General features: G+C 37.3%; 1 protein-coding gene across 1 annotated transcript in view; it reads right to left on the bottom strand.

The window, feature by feature from the left end:
- The window catches only part of kalrna (kalirin RhoGEF kinase a), a 183,394-nt gene that overhangs the window by 85,684 nt on the left and 79,440 nt on the right, over positions 1 to 18,270 (bottom strand). The window contains exons 3-9 of the mRNA XM_053627004.1: positions 17,889 to 18,003; positions 13,706 to 13,898; positions 9,899 to 10,411; positions 5,303 to 5,425; positions 4,899 to 5,090; positions 4,588 to 4,719; positions 1,733 to 1,963 (exon numbers count right to left, since the gene is read on the bottom strand). Coding sequence (XP_053482979.1) covers positions 1,733 to 1,963; positions 4,588 to 4,719; positions 4,899 to 5,090; positions 5,303 to 5,425; positions 9,899 to 10,411; positions 13,706 to 13,898; positions 17,889 to 18,003 — 1,499 coding nt within the window. The remainder of the gene's footprint in view (positions 1 to 1,732; positions 1,964 to 4,587; positions 4,720 to 4,898; positions 5,091 to 5,302; positions 5,426 to 9,898; positions 10,412 to 13,705; positions 13,899 to 17,888; positions 18,004 to 18,270) is intronic.

Raw genomic sequence — 18,270 nt, 5'->3', positions numbered from 1 at the left:
GCTAGAGCTTCCAACCTTAAGTTTCCAACCTAAACAAATATGCATGTCATAGACTTAGTGCTTAGTGCTTACTGTGGACTTGCACATAACCCTTCTTGTGCTAGCGTATAAATCCACTCATTTGAGCATTCCTCTTGAACCTGTGAGGTCCTGTTTGCTTAGGCTGAATACCTGGCATAGTTTATTTACTTACCTTTAACTAGCTACACTTATAAAGCTATTTAAGAGTTTGATCTCTGCCTAGATTAACAACCTTGTTAGAGAGTGTTTTAAAAATAGAACAAAGCTTTTAACTACACAAGTAATCATGCAAGTATCTATATAGAAAAAGGCCATTCAAATAGCCATTTATATATCAGCAATTTCAAGAAAGATGGAAAGACAAGATGAGCTGGGAGAGATGAATGTTTCAGAAGATATAAGCATTCCTGAGTTGAGCACCATATGGATTTAATCATCGTAACAGATTCAGGGTAGTTTACTCTCAGATACTCAGATGTTAATGTGTGGGAACCTGCGCTACATTACGCAGTGCCTCTGAGAGCTTCATTACCTGGTGTTATGGTGTGTATGTGTATGAGTAGGAGAAAGAGGTCTCAAAACACACAGTTTATCTTCAATAGGCTCCATGCTGCTTTCATTGGCTTAGTGCGGGAGACCTGAACATACAACCCAGCTTAAGTGAGCTACATTTGTGAAGAGCTATGTAAAGGAAGAATAGGAAGACTATGATAAGACAGACTGAACAAAATAACTGATTAGGCTTTTATCAAAGCCAAACTTGTGTCAGCATGTCTCCCCTCTGGGCTACATTCAGGTTGGCTTCGCTTGTGCATTTAGATTCTTTTACTTATTGGGCTGTGTTCAAATCTTGATTTGGTCTGTAGACCTCACTATATATGCACTGGCAGCAGAGTGAATGCAGGCTCACAAGTTCTCGCTGCTGATAAAGCCAGCTTGTCTTTAGGGTGAAATCCAGCTCACAGCCACCACTGACTCACAGACAGGGATATTAACTGGACTTCTGGGCAGATATCCAGCCTCAAAACTATTAGAGGGAAAAAACGCAGTATGTAAAAATGCAGAATTCAGAATTCTATATTTATGGATAACTGCTGATGGAGCAGCTCAAATAACATCATGTACTCGTAAATGTAGGATCTATTAAAGCACATTTAAGAGAATAACGTATAAAGCCATTTGGCTTAGGCTATATCCAATCATTCAGATTATGTGTATAGACACATAGACATATAAAGTACACACATTATAATCACCAGAATAGATAAAACAGAAACTTTGCTCGGCATAGTAAAAATGAAGAGTACAAATGATAGCTGATAGGAGATCAGAAATGATTCTGCGAATTTAGGTATAAAACCTTTGCTATTTTGACCTGTCGCATCTGGAAATGACCCACAACTTGTCAATTGGTGTATATACATTCACTGCTCACTTTATTAGTACCACCTGTAGAACTACTCATTTATACTATTATCTAATCACCCATCATGTGACAGCAGCACAATGAGAAAGCACATGTGCAGGTGAGTGTATATGTGTGTGTCTATTTATGTGTGTATGCTGGATCCTGATCTAATGAACAGTTTGTATGAATTTGATCAAGCAAGATTGAATTTATAAGATAACCTTAACTTTATCTAACTATCATAATGTTTCAGATGCAGTGAGTCAAATCTGGTGGCATGAGTGTGTTTGTATTCTCCATTACCTGCTGCACATCCTGCTGGAACACACAAAGCTGTAGTCTTTGGTGCAGGCGCACTTTACGATGCTGCCAGATGTTTTCCAGGCGTCGGTGGTGATGCAGGACCTCGTGCACCACGTCCAGGATGCAATGCACTGCTTTAGAGTAGTTCGCTGTTGCAGTCAGGGACTCAGAGTTCCCAGGACTTAACGGTCGCTGCAGTACATCTAGCAATGCCTTCCCATCCTGACTCACCTGAGGAGAGAGACAGAATTAATAAAAGATGAATAGATCCAAAAAGAAAAAAAAACAAAACAATAAGACAGACAAAAACTTCACAATGCAAACACTGTTGCACAAAATCTCAACTTTTAAATGAAAGGAATCATTGACTTGGAATCGACATTTACTAATATGCTCTCTTTTATGATAATGACATTTCCCTTCATAATCATATTTAATGTCAATTCAGTATATTTGACACAGTGAGCCCTCAGGGTGTCTGTGATTCTTTCTCAAGCTCTACAGCTAAACATCCCTATACCTCATGTACTCACTATAGCTCTGATTGTATCAGTCATACTTAACTGATCAGGTGAGAATGAACAATGTCAACTTTATAATTCATCACTCATCTTAAGTACTTTGTTTAAAAAAAAAAGGTTTTCTTTTGTCTGCAGCATAAGGTCAAACATTGTTATATGTAATCTGTGGGAAATTCATATAAGGCGTCACAGGATAAAGTTGCTGACCTTCATTACCCACGCTGAAAAGTGCTGTTTTGGAAAAAGACCCTAATCTCCAAAGATGATTTAGAAACAGTATGACTAGAAAAAGTCATCTTTGTTTTGCAGTGAATGAAAATCATGGGGCTTTAGCACAGATATTTAGCTGATACAGTATGTCCAAGTTTTAGAGATCAACTCTATCCTCAAGCTGCATGTTACACTGAGATCTACATAAGAAAACAAAATATAATACATCATTTTTCAACTGTTCAAACATTAAATAAAAAAAAATTACACATCCCCTGTAGCCCAGAATCATTAACATACTGACGTAAAAATGTTTAGATTTCTGTATTTCGAATTAAAAGGTTTTTTTTTTTTAATTTTAAATAGGAAAAAATATATGATTATGTTTGAGAGAGTATGTATGTGATGAGTGATGGAGATACAATACAGATACAATATGTGTACAATACACAATATAAGATCGCATGTATCTTATTGGTACATTTTCATTATGTCCTTTATTAGTCGCTAATAAAGTTGAATAAGATTTGTCTATCATTTGATTATATCAGGAATAAATCATGGCAGGGCATTTTGTTATGGGAAAGCAATCAAGGACAGGGTGGTTTAATATGACGTCCAATATGACGGAGGGCCATTACCAAGCCGAAGTTGGTTATTTTCCTACAACCTGAAGTGTTTTTCACTCTTGTGCCACAGCAAGTTGCCAACAATCTCAATTTTATATCTAAAGAAAGCCATGTCATAATTTTTTGTCACTTTCTTGTTACATTTAATATTGAGGAATATCTGTGAAACAAGTTAGTTATTGTTATCATTTTAATCTCTATCAGTCTAAACAAGAGATGCACCAATGTATCGGCGGATAATTGGTATCGGCCGATAAAGGCAATTTTTCACGCTATCGGCCAATAGTTTAAAAACATCTGATGATCAGGGCCGATTATATCCTGTCAATCGAAAGAGGGTGGGAAAACACATCGATTTCGTGCTGTGTGTAAAGATGATGTCTCTTGTGTGGAATGAGGACAAAACTGCAGTTTGTAATCTCTGTAATCGCTGTAAGCTCTGCACTGCTAAAATTTTACACCGGACGCTGCAGCAGTGAAGTGGGAGTTTCAGCGTCAAGTCTAATTTATTTTTGACACGCTGCTCGTGCTGAATTAAAGCACCAGTGCACCGTTGAAATATTTAAATGAAGATGAGTTGACAAAAAAGTACTATATATATATATATATATATATATATATATATATATATATATATATATTCCACAGAAAAATATATTTGTAGAGTAGTGTATTTCATATCCAGTTAATGTTAATATATAAAAAAGTTTATATTATACATTACCAGTTTGATGTTTAGTGATGAAGTAGAAATGCTTTTGCTTGTGGTGAGTGACTGTAAATCTAACAAGGGGGTTTTTAGAATGCACTCAATGTTAATATGAATTAATAACATTCAATAAGTTAAGAAATCTTACTTTAATCTTCAGAATTTAGTTCATGTGTTAATGTTAATGTGAGTAATGTGTTTTCTGTTTCTGAGAACAGTTACTGTGAAACAACTTGTTGAAATGGAGAGAATAAAGTTTTTATTTGTATGTCTTTCAGAATTGTGGAATTAATTATTATTAATTTAAATGAAGGTATAAAAGGCAGAACTATCGGTATCAGTATCGGTATCACTCTGAATAATCGGTTATTTGTAACGGCTGAGAAATTTAGCATCGGTGCATCTCTAGCCTAAACATTCCTTTACCGTCCTCTCTTGAAGTTAATAAGAAATTAATGTTATTACATGAATGACTGAATTATATTATGTTATGTATGATTTAAATTATAGTCTGCACTATTGTTGGAGCTGTGCTGTTATAGAAAATTAATCAACGCATTCATGACCAATCAGAACCAATAATTCAACAGTGCTATGGTATAATGCAGATTAGCACAAGTATTGCTTATAAGATACACGTTACAAGATACAAAATTGAAAATTGAAAAGTACAGTTTGAACAATTTACACAATTATTACTAATTATTAATTAATTATAATTAATTATTACTAATTATTAATTATTACTACATAGAGAAGTTTTCCATAGCAATGTCAGCTGCGTACCTCCGTGTAAGCCTGTGTGACCTGTTCATACAGAGTCTGGTGGTGATGAATGGCTCGCTCCAAATCCTGCATCTCTGAGGGAAGACCTCCCTCACTACACATTTTACACCAGGCCTCTACACCTGAAAGGAACTGGATATATACACATATACACATAAAAGCAAAGAGAACTGGCTTGGATTAGCTACTAAGTACATACAGTACTGACCACAAGCTATATCGCAAACGAAAGAATTTCCTAGTCTGCTTTCATGGGTTTAAAGATAAGAATTGCCTCACAAAACCAGAATAAAAGATTTGCACAGCTTTACCTGTTCAGATTTCTGGTGGAAGACTGCAGACATGGCAAGGATGGTGCTGCGTTCATCCAGAGCGGCGGCAAAACTCTTCCACTCCTGATCGAGTTGGGCACTGATCTGTTTAATCTGCTGTGACGCATAGTGACCTGCCTCTGATAATCGCGATGCCACAGACATGATCCGATTTATGTTCACATACGCGTTCTGAAAATAAATAAATATATAAATATACAACAGTAAAACAGTGCAGTATCATGCTGGGAAAAGAATTCACAAAACCTGCTCATTAAATGCATAAATTGATTTCTTTTTGTTAATGTTTCAAAAACGTTTCTTTCGATCGTACTAAAAGATGGCTAGTACACTAGCGTGTATTATAGATTGTTTGAGTGTATGTGAACTGTAAACGGACGCACCATGGAGTTCATGGCGAAGTGGTTGTGCTGCGTCTGAAGGTCCACAGCGTGCTGGTAGCTCACGCCAATCTCAGTGTGGCTCTGCAGAAACAGCTCTTTATTGTGACTGATCCAGTCGAACATCTGCAGAGAGAACCGATGTGTTATGCCGAATCTTTCACACACTCTACACACTCCTCCTGTTGCAGAGACAGCTCCTCTCTCACTTTACTGAAATATGAGGACAGAGTTCGAGGTCAAACTAACTCAGCACCATTTCTAACTCCTCATTCTTCCGTGTCATATTGTTATTGTGTGAAAATTTCATTCATCAAAAGCAGTCGACATAGAGTGTGAGTGAGAACAGATAATAGGACTGGGTCAGTAAAAATGTCAACTATTGTAAGACAAATTTCCAAGACAACACGTGATAGGGTTCATAGAGATGAAGTGTGAGAACAGTGATGTAGGAGTTATTTCCTTATAGCGAGTGTGTCGGCTCTTTCGCACCGACATGACAACTAGTTGAAAGAGTGTGGTTTTTAAAGTTCAAATTGATTAGGTGCTAACATGGATGGAGCATCCCACGTGTGAATATAAGCTCCAAAAGCATTTAACTTACCAGGCGTGTTTGCTTTCCTGGCAAATTTGTGTACACAATTCAGTCTAAGTGACTCTGACATTTTACTTCTGTGTCAAAGACAATAAGATGTATTATACTACAGGTAACCCTTTGTTTTTAGGAATGTATATTCAGGGTTAATTAAGGTCATGTTAATAACTGTTTAATGAAGTTCAAATTGGACACTTGTAAAACAGGTTGTAGGTTTATTCACTATGTATTATTCTTTATTCATGATTACCTGATTGCTATATATCTGGAGATTTGTTAGATAAACAATGTGTAATAACTGGTTTATTAGTTGTGATAATGTGTAAGAAACGCCGTATTAAAACCTTGTTATATAAACTATTGAATTATTATGAATTACTTAAGATTTTAAGTCATTACTAATTCGGGAATAAAAAGGTTTTTAATAAAGAGCAATAACATTATGCTAGAACCTATAGATCTAACATAGAAAATCTAATCTATTTCTAACATAGAAAAGTCTAATAAAATGTGAATTAAGGTATTAATAGAGTGGAATGATCAAATATTATTTAGGCATATTAATAATAATTATTATTATTATTTCTGTCTTTCACCCTATCATTAATACTAATGCTAAAATAATCGGACTAACCTCTCAACCCAGTTCCAAAATATCACACTTTTCAAACATTACTTAAAGCACACTGGAACTGATATTTTACCACAAATATGTTTACAGTAGTTAGAATGAACATCTGCCAGATTCACATTTCCAGACCACGAAAGCATTATCTCTCTGCTTTCTTCACTATTTTCTGTGCACAAGAAGCTTCCACAGAGACTGTTCAGCCTCAGTCCATATTGACAGATCAATCTAATCAAGATAAGCTAGGACTGGAGTGTAAATTAGCCTTATGATTTAACATAATTTTTCTCATCACACAATAAGGCTTGAGCTTACTTGATGAATAACTTTCAGCTTTGATCATTTAAAAAAACACGAAATGTCCGTCGTCTCAACATTTGACCCTCGATTCGTATTATGATTAAAAATCGCATATTGTTCTTGAAAGAAATTTGATCACCACAGCAAAAGCTCCTTTCCCTGAGGCATTTCAGACTGTCTGCCAGAGTATTTCCCCAACACCACATCTTTATTGAAAATCTTCCACTACAGCACAAGGCTTCAAAACAGCTCTACGGACCAGCCCTAAAGGCCTTCACCTTATGTCAAGAGAATTATTTCCAACCCAAAGTGGTGAAGAACAAACATGCGGTAATCAGAGAGAAGGAAGGAGGCAGAGTGAGGTCAGCCCCGAGCCCACACTCTTAAAGAGAAACACACATGAAAGTCTGCAGCCACTCTTCTCTCCTTTATTACTGTGTTTGATCTGGAACTGTGGAGGTATAAGCAGTCTTCAGTGGGATTTCAGTGAAAGGCGTTGAGTTCAACAATAGCCAATGAAAAAAAATCCCCTTTTTAAACTCCAAACGTGCCAAGTAATAAGTGCAGTATGAAAAGTGCTCCAACTTCTAAGAGCAGGTGCATCACTAAGCTGCAGTAGAGCATGACAGAGAGAGGGGAAACAAAGTCAGTGTGGAGCAGACAGAAAACGATTCAGAAAGAAACACTGAGACAATTAAAGAAGTACTAACAGCGCGAAAAAAAAGCTACAGTAGATTTTCAAAGGATTTGACCAACTAGTGTTGTGTGTTAGTATAATTCAAGCATACAGTATACACTCATATCTAACATATAAGTATATGTCTTATTCGTACAGTATCCCAGGATTGATATTCACAGTATGCTCATCCATTTAACACACTTAGTATTGTTTGACCTTACTCTTCTATTGCTGTATACGCTAATGATTTATAATCTGGAGTCATCCAGTTTCCCATTGAATCATTTTAAGTTTTCCTCCTTATTCCATGTCAGGACGTTTTTCCTTGCCACTGTCACCTCAGACTTTGCTCTTTAGGGTTCCAAATCTAGATGCACATTTCTGTAAAGCTGCTTTGTAACAATTCCTATTGTTATACAAAATGCAATACAAATACATTCGAACTGAATTGAATTTACGAATGGATGATCCACTGCATAGTCACAGATAACACACAGCATGTGTCTATTACATTGTTGATACCTTGAATGAGTTAGCACAGAATATATGCAATAAAATTAGAGCAATTTAAATGAACCAGGGCCCAGTTTCCCAAAAAGTATGGTTTTGCTCCTAACTGCAAAAAGACTGCTGATCTTTTAGCTGTGATATCCAGCTGGGATAATATTTGCTAGCATATTGGAACAAAATAAGGGCTTTCATTGAAGTCTACTGCTCTCTTCCATCTTTTCCAGGACATGCTGGTGCCTCAAAATGCTGATGCATTTAGATTCTGCTATAAAAGATGCATTATGGCTTTGTTCCAAACATATTAACTTCCAAGCAAGACAAAACAAAGTACTCCAAGTTTATTACTAAATTACACACTATGCTGCCTCTGTGCTGATGTGGAACACTGGTTAGAGAATTGGTTTATTAGAGCACCAAACCTTTACATATAACACAACACAACACAACACATTTCACTGTCCCGGTCCAGTTTGATATTTTAGTATACCGATGAATTTCATTTTCACTGTTTTGTATTTAGTCCAAGGACACTGAAATGTGTAATAATGTGCACACAGGGGGCTTGTCTTCATTATGGAGTGAAAATGAACATGAAAAGCTGTATTTTCAAACTAGTGGCACACCCCTGGGATAGTGTGTTTTACATTGTGGCTTCATAGGAATAGAACTATAATTTCTGCGGCTACCCGTCCATCTTCTCTCAGATCTACCCATTTCACCATGCTGTGATTTTTCATCTCTTATAGCTCAATCATTCTCCTTGGCCTATTTTTAGCAATACACACCACAGACACATAATGATGAATCCAATCTTGAAAAGTTGATTCACTAGAGATTTACCAACGCCCCTGGTTTACTATGATCCCAAATAAAGAGCTCTAATTTGCATGTACAATCTAAAAAAAATTGTGCCCCCAAAATGTCCCATCGAGTAATAAAATATAATGGAACATGCTGTTATAGGAAAATAATCCACGCTTGGGTGGTGTGATGCGTTACCACCTGAAAGTGGATTATCTTCCTAAAACAGCATGTTCTTCTAACAGTTCCAATTTATAATTTATTAACGAATGACATGTTGTGCTTTTTAGGCATTCATAGTTATACAGAATGTTATGCAATATTAACGAGACATGTTCGTTCCTGTTATCAGCTACGTTATAGTAGCTACAAAGTCATTCCCTCACAAGCTGCCCTTTTTTTTCGCTCTCTCTTCAATTTAATAAGACAAAAAACACAGCTTGTGGGTATGTCACGAATATGCTGGCTAGTCTTTCAGTCTTATATGTATGAATGTTTGTGGGAGCTTGTTCTCAATACCCATGATGAGTTCATGTCTTAAATAGACTTCTGGAAGATTACATTTATACAGTATATACAGTCCCCTCTGAAAGTATTGGAACAGCCAGGCCAATTCTATTCTATTCTATTCTGTTTTCGCTATACATTGAAGGCATTTGAGTTTGAGATCAAAAGATGAATATGAGATGATGTAAATAAGAGGAAATGAAAGCTGAAATTCTGATCTATCGTCTCATATTCATATTTTAGATGAATTGGCCTTGCTGTTCCAATACTTTTGGAGGGGACTGTACTGAATATACAGTATATATGAGAAAGAGTAATAAGACTTTTAAAGAAAACAATATTTTCCTAGGACTTTCCTAAGACACCTTTGTTATAATGAAAACATGGTGCTCTTATTCTGTATCTGCATGAATGTGGAAATAATATGTTATATTTTTGTTACAATGTAAGAGTTCTGTGTAGAACAACATATTTTCCTTGTTTAACCTGATACAGCACCACTGTTCCTTTATCAATTTATCCTAAGGTATAAGCTTGTCCAAAGCATGAACGCTCCTGAAGAGTACAAATCTAGCTCACCTTCTCGGCATCCTGCTCAAACAGACGCAGCTGAAAACACTGATCCAGCTTCAGCTTCCTCATATGCCACATCTGGTGCAGATGCTGCCTGGTGCTGTGCAGCTTATCAAGCAGGCTGGCGATCTTAGGCACCATACTCTGAAAGTCTGCACTGCCTGAGATGCAATTCCTGCCAGAGTAACCGTCACTGGAGCGGATGCACTGCAGCAGCCTCTGGCCTTCTCGGTCCAACTCCTCCACAGGAGCCTTCATCACCTTCTTCTTCAGCTGTGTGTGTTCCTCGATAAGCCTGCGTGAGCCCTCCACATCCACTGGGAATTCCTTCTTAGCCAGCTGCTCCTGCAGCTCCTCCAGCCGTGAGAGAAGGTGCGCTGCGCTGCCCAGGAACTCTTCAAGTGCCACTCTCAGTTCTATCCACTCCTCGTGATTGTACTCCAGAGAACCCTCAAAATCGTCTGTTAACTGAGATGGGTCCACAAGCTTGGTCAGACCCTCCACTGACACCATGCTAGTCTGAGCACCAGAGAGAAAGATAGAGTAATGAGGTTATTATGGGAAAAGGAATTCTAGTGATTGCTCTTAGAGAAATACAGTGCCCTCCACTAATATTGGCACCATTAGTAAATATGAGCAAAGAATGCTGTGAAAATTCTCTTTACTGTTTAACCTTTTGATCTTTTGTTAAAAAAATTAACAAAAATATTCTGCTCTCATGGATATCAAGCAATTGCAAACACAACACAGGTTAAAAAAAAAAAAAATATATATATATATATATATATATATATATATATATATGTGTGTGTGTGTGTGTGTGTGTATGTATATATATATATATATATATATATATATATATATATATATATATGTTAAATGTAGTTGTGCAACAATTATTGGCACCCCTATGAATTCATATCAGAAAATTGGTATTGATATTGAATATTGATATTGAATATTGATATTGAATATTGATATTGAATATTGATATTTGAAGTACACCTAGGTGACTAGGAACAGGAAATTGTTTAACCATGACTTCCTGTTTCCCAGGGGTTTAAATATGAGGTAACACAGGCCAAATTCACATAATCATTCATAAAAATCGGTAAGACCAAGGAATATAGCTGTGATGTGCGGCAAAAGGTTGGTGAGCTTCACAAAATGGGAAGTGGCTATAAGAAAATAGCACAAGCATTGAAAATGCCCATTTCCACCATCAGGGCAATAATTAGGAAGTTCCAGTCAACTGGAAATGTTATGAATCAACCTGGAATTGGACGTGTGTCTATATTGTCTCAACGCACTGTGAAGAGGATGGTTTGAGTGGACAAATAATCTCCAAGGATCACAACTGGGGAACTGCAGAAGTTAGTTGCGTCTTGGGGTCAGAAAGTCTCCAAAACTATAATCTGAAGTCACCTACATCACCACAAGTTGTTTGGAAGGGTTTCAAGGAAAAAGCCTCTATTCTCATCCAAAAACAAACTCAAGTGTCATCAGTTTTCCAAACATTACTGGAACTTCAAATGGGGTCGGGTTCTATGGTCAGATGAAACCAAAATAAAGCTTTTTGTCGATAAACACCAGAGGTGGTTTTGGCGCACACAGAGAGGTAGCCATATGGAAAAGTACTTCATGCCCACGGTTAAATATGGTGGCGGCTCTTTAATGTTTTGAGGCTGTTTTTCTGCCAGAGGACCTGGACAATTTGTTAGGATACATGGCATCACGGACTCTATCAAATATCATTTGAAAACCTAACTGCCTCTGCCAGAAAGCTTAAAATGGGCCATGGTTGGGCCTGCTTCAGCAGGACAATGATCCAAAACATACATCAAAATCAACACAAAAATGGTTTACTGACCACAAAATCAAGGTCCTGCCATGGCCACCCCAGTCCCCTGACTTGAAACCCCTAGAAAACCTGTGGGGTGAACTGAAGAGGAGAGTCCACCAGTGTGGACCTTGAAATTTGAAGGATCTGGAGAGATTCTGTCTGGAGGAATGGTCTCAGATCCCTTGCCATGTATTCTCCAACCTCATCATGCATTATCGGAGAAGACTCAGAGCTGTTATCTTGACAAAGGGAGGTAGCACAAAGTATTGACTAAAACGGTGCCAATAATTGTTGCACACCTATATTTAACAAAGAGTTGTTTTTGATAAACCAGTGTTGTGTTTGCAGTTGTTTGATATCCATGATATCAGAGTATTTTTGTGACTTTTTTTAAACAAAAGATCAAATGGTTATAGAATAAAGACAATTTTTCACAGCCTTCTTTGCTCATATTTACCAAGGGTGCCAATATGAGTGGACGGCATTGTATATATGGGATGAATAAAGCCCTGGATTTGCTACATTTTAAAACATTAAAAATCCTAACAGATTGGGTGTCACACTCTAGCTATTTTCTATAGATTTGTATAGTGAGTAATAAAATTGGGGAATGCACATTAAACAACTGGAGACCACAGACTAAACGATGGGTAACATGCACTAGCGCCTAGAGATCACATATTACACATCTTGTGACTTTCTGCTGAACTGAAACCCAACTCTCAAAAACAAGTTGGTGCTTGGAGACAGCAACAGCAAAACAAACACGGAGTTGCCACAGCCCACAATTGTGCCACTATATGTGTTGATACACACAAAAGAAAAAGAAATAAATGTTATCCCTTGCCCATCCAGTTGTGTTAATACTTTGCAGACAAGTTTTCCTTGAGTTGCACTGCAGCAATGTATGCCTATCTGATATTTTATCTGCTTTTTCACAAGATCCATACCGATTTGAGGTTTTTAGCCACCATACTGTGTTTAGAGTTGGCTTGAAAAAATCAAACTGATAAATCTGAATATCATGATAAACATTAGAGTCAATCATATTTTTAAAAAAATGCTCTGATACCAACATCACCGCCAAGGGATCTGGACGTATTTCACGATTAATGATCAAACCAAAGCACACTTCAAATCATGGTCTATGAAAATATCAAGAGGAGCTACTACAGCATCTTCTACAATACAAGTAACCTGACAGAACATCTTGTAGTGATTAATAGTATCTTCAACAGAGAATGTGAGGGTGACTGACCTGAGCATGCAGAGCAGTATCAGTGAGCATACCCACTGATGCTGTAAATTGCATGCTCATAAGGGTATTCGTGAGCATGGACCAATGAAGCAAGCATCCAGAGAAATTTTCATGTGTACAAGCATTTCAGTTCCGCAGACACTGAGCTCTGGGACATTCACACCTCTTTTTGTCAGGGTCTACACTGAGCTTGCAAGTCAAGGTGCAATTAACAGCACCTTGCATTAATTTTTAAAGACCATGCTCACTGATACTGCTCTGCACGCACTAGTCAGCCACCCTCACACTCTATATTAAATAAACCATTTAAACACCATATCAGCTTAAACATAAATCGTAGCATATTGCATTTACTGCTAGCAGCACACAGCAGTAACTAACAAACAGAGCTAAATAAAACGTTTCATGATGCCCCTGATTGAATAATACTAAGTAGGTTATTACTGTATAATTACTGTTATCATTTCGAAGAGTACCAAAAAGCATTTATTCATACATGGTGTAATAAAAGAAAAAAACCTGGGACTGATGCACCCCTATTCAAAAACAAAAAGACTTTCAATAAAAAGTGTCAAATATTTTTCCAATCTGGAATATTAATGCTTTTTATTGACTTATATCAGCTAGCATACAGCATCTACGGCATGGTAAGCATCTTTTTTAAAATATAGCAGTTTTATACATAGAATTCTGAAACCTGGTGTTTCAGTACCTCAAAGGTGAACTTGGCACTGCCAAAGTTGGTCTTCTGCTTCTGCCAGAAGTTGTCAGGTTTGATGATGAGGGCAACACAGATCTCAGCTGGGAACGCTTCTTGCAGGGTCTTCAATAACGGCTTAATCAGGTCCCATTTAGAGCCACGCATGTCAATGATCACAGTGAAGCCTCGCTTACACACATCCTCACTGAGGAGAGAGAGAGATAGAGAGATGGAGGACTTGAGATAGAGAGAAAGAGATCATGAACATCAATATAAATGAAAAATCTAAGTGGCTACTCCAGCAAAGACCACTGCTTAATGCTCCATAGCCTAATTAGGTTATTAATAGCTTTAACACCAAAAGGGGAAAAAAAGGAGAGAGAAAGTTAGAGATGGAAAGCTATTAAATGGTAAACATGTGAATGAAGAGTAAATGCAGAAGACAATGACTGACAAACCTATTTGTTAAACAGTCAAATATTAATTCAATTCGGTTTATAATCAGAAAATTGTCGCATTTAACATATCACACGAATCAAACAATCTTTGAATAAAATAGCCCTATTTTATAAGACACCGTTTCGGATTTTCTGGGATATGATTGGTCTATATTTTCACTGGTCTACAATCAGAGACTACTGTACAATGTAGCCAAGTGTCTATTTTTAGTATTTGCCTCAGTGGTAACACTGAACATTGCAATTGGGGGATAAAAATAAGGAATAATTGCCTGCTTCACTGCATGTGCTTCAGTAGGCTTGGAATTAATACAGCACAGAAAACACATCCAAGGAATATGATTAGATTACATGCAGGCTCTGTGATCTTAAACAACATAAGGCATAATATAAGTCTGATGTAACCTGCTCTATATAGGTTGATCTAAAAACAACAATGCTGATCTAAAAACAACAACTATGCATGTTTAGAATGTATTAATACAGGTAAGTGAGAACACATTATATTGAGGGTGGTGATGGTTTTGACTTTTGTTTATACAGCTGTAACTGTATAGAAAATGTAGGTGATATTTTCGCATGACATTTTGGCTGGTCATACATCAGCATGTGGCAAATGGCTCATTCTTACTATATTGTACTATAGCCTGCATTTCATTCATGCTCATGTTTGGTGCTTTCATTTTCTATACACCTAGTGGTGAACCAATCCTCACCAACAAAGTGTCAAATTTAGTCCCAGGTTCAATCCTGAGTTTGGGTTAGTTAAGTGTGTGAAGGTGTATGTGTGTGTTTGTGTGTATGGTGCCCTGTAATGGACTGGTCTCCCATTCACACGAATGTATTCCCAACACACGCTTGGTGTAAGCTCTGGATCCGCCATCACCCTGACCAGGATAAAGCATTTATTGGAAGTGAGTCAGTGGGTGAATGTATTTTAACGCACCCCAAATTGACTATAGTTTGAACAATCAAAAAAAAAAAAAAAGTCATAGTGCTGCACTATTACTCGTGTGTCTGCTAACTAATTGGCATAGCAATTACATATTCCAGTTACACATTCCACTCAGCTGCTTTCCTTGACTTTACTAACATTGTTTTTGTCATTAAAACAAAAACGAACATCTTATCCAATTCACGTTGATTTTTAAAGAACTTTCAGATTGCTATTATGAGCATTACAATATTCTGATCATAGACCCAGCACCTTACCTTATCATAGAATGATCAACCAATATATATCAGAAACATAAATATAACATACAGAAACATAAAAATCAAGGCTTGTTCAACAGGACTTTAATCTACAGCTCAATCTCATGCACCTGCTGAGAATAGAGAGCTCAAACCCTGGATAAAGACACGCTCAGTACAATTGATTTTTCCATACAAACATCATATCACCCCCGGACACTGTTACACAGTGATCTAACCCTGACGATGCAGCTGATGATGTCCTCTCTACTGGAAACCGAAGATCTCGTTTTACTAACATACATATTTTTATGTGCATTAGTTTAGGTTCTCGTAACTAACCTGAGCTGTTATAAGTCCAATAATTATGTATAAAAGTGAACCATCACACAATAAAGGACAATAAATGCACCGAACCAAGCCAAATAACTTATTTACGCTCTTAAATGTTTATTACGCATGAATTTCATAAGCATGGTGCCCTGTGACGTATTGGCATCCCATCCAGGGTCTGTTCCTGTTCCTGGGACAAGTGGTTACTAAAGATTAATGAATGACAAAAGCAATCAATTAATTAGGAGAAGTAATGAAAAAGAAAGACTTTTTGGCAGATCCCCTCATAATGAGCTGCAACATTCTCATATTCTCATATTCTGATATTCTGTCTCGCTTTTAAACGTTTATTAAAAATCAGATTTTTTTTCTACACACACGTAAAAGCATGCAAACACACTGTCCATTTAAAGCAAAGCAAAACACCACAAACATTGTTTGTCCTTCACAAAACTGTCCATTGTTCATCTCAGTTATGCTTTAACGTAAACATGCTACATATTGACCTTGATTGTAATCTTGAACCAGTGAATGCCACACAACTATTGCCTGTACTCCATCACAGAGACATGTGATCTGATATGTAGATGGCCTAAAGCAGCCGTGTAGGCGGTTATGAGGAAGGATACCAGCTGTCCAGCAGAGCTGCTTGTAAACCACAAGCTGAAGCTGGTCTGTGAGGGGAGAACAGGGGTTGACTGTGGGGGAGTGGGGCATTAAATATATGGATTGTAATGGATTTTTAAACAAAAAACACACAGTAGAGCACATTTACCAGAAATGTCATTTCATTTGATCCTTATTTAACAGTTAACAGTTCATTTCATTTGAAATATATACCTGTATTCAGTGTTGACCCTGCATTTAATCAAGGGAAACGCCCAAGAGCAACAATAAGAATAGAGATTCAAGTAAAAATAAATGCAAGGACAATTCACTATGTCATGAAGGACGTCCTCTTTCACCATAATGTAACTACAACAGCAGACAAAATGAATCAGCACACAAATAACCTCTACACTACTGTGACAATGACTTGCCTTTACCGTATTCAGCGAAAGCCATTTCCCTCTGCACTAGACTTTTAAAGGCGATGTTGCATATTTTGTTCAGACAGCTAGTTGCAGCCTGAACATCAACTGTGAAAAACCTGACTTTTTCATTTTTCATTACATTGTGTGAATTAGAAATTTCTGACAGGAGCAAAACATGGACAGATTAAAAAAAAAGCAGGATGACAAGATAGGGATAAAGAATACCTGGGTCTGAAGCAACAAACTAGTAAGTCGTCTCCTTTTTTTGGTTTCGTGCCTTATAACGCACTGAAAAACATACAATCCATGGCGAAATCTCTTTACTAGCTATCTCCTAGCGTATGTCATTAATCTAACATCCAAATTTTTTATGTAATGCGAGCAAATGTAACTACAGTCCAAATAAAGTAGTCTAATGTGTTGATGTTTAATTTTTTAAACACAAAGGACAGCCTTGCTATGTGAATTAATGTTATTGTAATCAGTGCCAAATCATGGCCACATCATATTTATGCACAAACGCCATTTCAAACTGCATACATATTTACTATGGGCTACTTGATCTGGCTGGGACCCATGAAAATGCTAGTCCTTTATGAAAAAGGGTTGTACGTAAACCAACATATTATACGAAAAGCAGGAAAAAAATTGGGATGAAATGAATTTTGTCCATCTGGTCTGTTGTATCATGGTTGCTTTATTGTCCATCTAAACACTGACTATGTAAAGGCAGATATCAGTATTTTTACATCAGTATCCTTCCAGGTGAAATACACAGTATGCATGCCATATAAATTAATCTACAGGGTGCCCCAAAAGTCTCCATACATACAGTATCTTTCACAAAAGTAGAATGTATTGAAAAAATTCTGATGGCTGGTTCGGGAAGCTGTTGCAAGGCTGCGATGGACTTTAACAGGAAACATGGTGAGCACATCACACACGACACTGCTGCCAAACTTATTAACAAATTCAAAAGACTGGAAGTGTTGCGGACCGACCGAGAAGTGGACGTCCATGAACCTCCACTGATGAAGGCACAATTCGACATGGTGCTGGCAAACAGAGTCCCCCATGTATGGAGATTTTTGGGGCATCCTGTATATATAATGTAATGTATATAAATGTAAAGATTGTCATTCAGTATTAATTGTGTGGACTTGTGTGGCTGTTCACCTGGGCACGGTGGACAGGTATGTGACTAGTCTCCTCAGATCCTCCTGCTTTATTCGGTCATGATTACTCCTAGCTGGGAAGGTCAGAATCGGCCCTCCTCTCTTATCACGGCCACCTGAAAACACAAACACAAACCATTCCCTTCTTGAGCACAGTAATGCATTAGTATGCTGCTAATGAATGAGTAAAGCACATCATGGTGCTTTTACCTCCAAGGGCTTTCCTGGATGTGCATCACACAAGTTAGATATTTAATTAATGAAGTACCTGTCTTACATGAAAGAGGGCTTTTTTTTTTATTTGCATATGAAACTTCTAAGATGAAGTAGATCTTAATAAACTTGAGCTCGAGGACTGTGGACTGCCTAGCAACAAGGACATA

Source organism: Ictalurus furcatus, chromosome 6 (assembly GCF_023375685.1).
Source record: "Ictalurus furcatus strain D&B chromosome 6, Billie_1.0, whole genome shotgun sequence".
NCBI lineage: Eukaryota > Metazoa > Chordata > Actinopteri > Siluriformes > Ictaluridae > Ictalurus > Ictalurus furcatus.
Note: the sequence above shows the minus strand (reverse complement) of the source record. Positions and strands in the feature narration are given on the sequence as shown.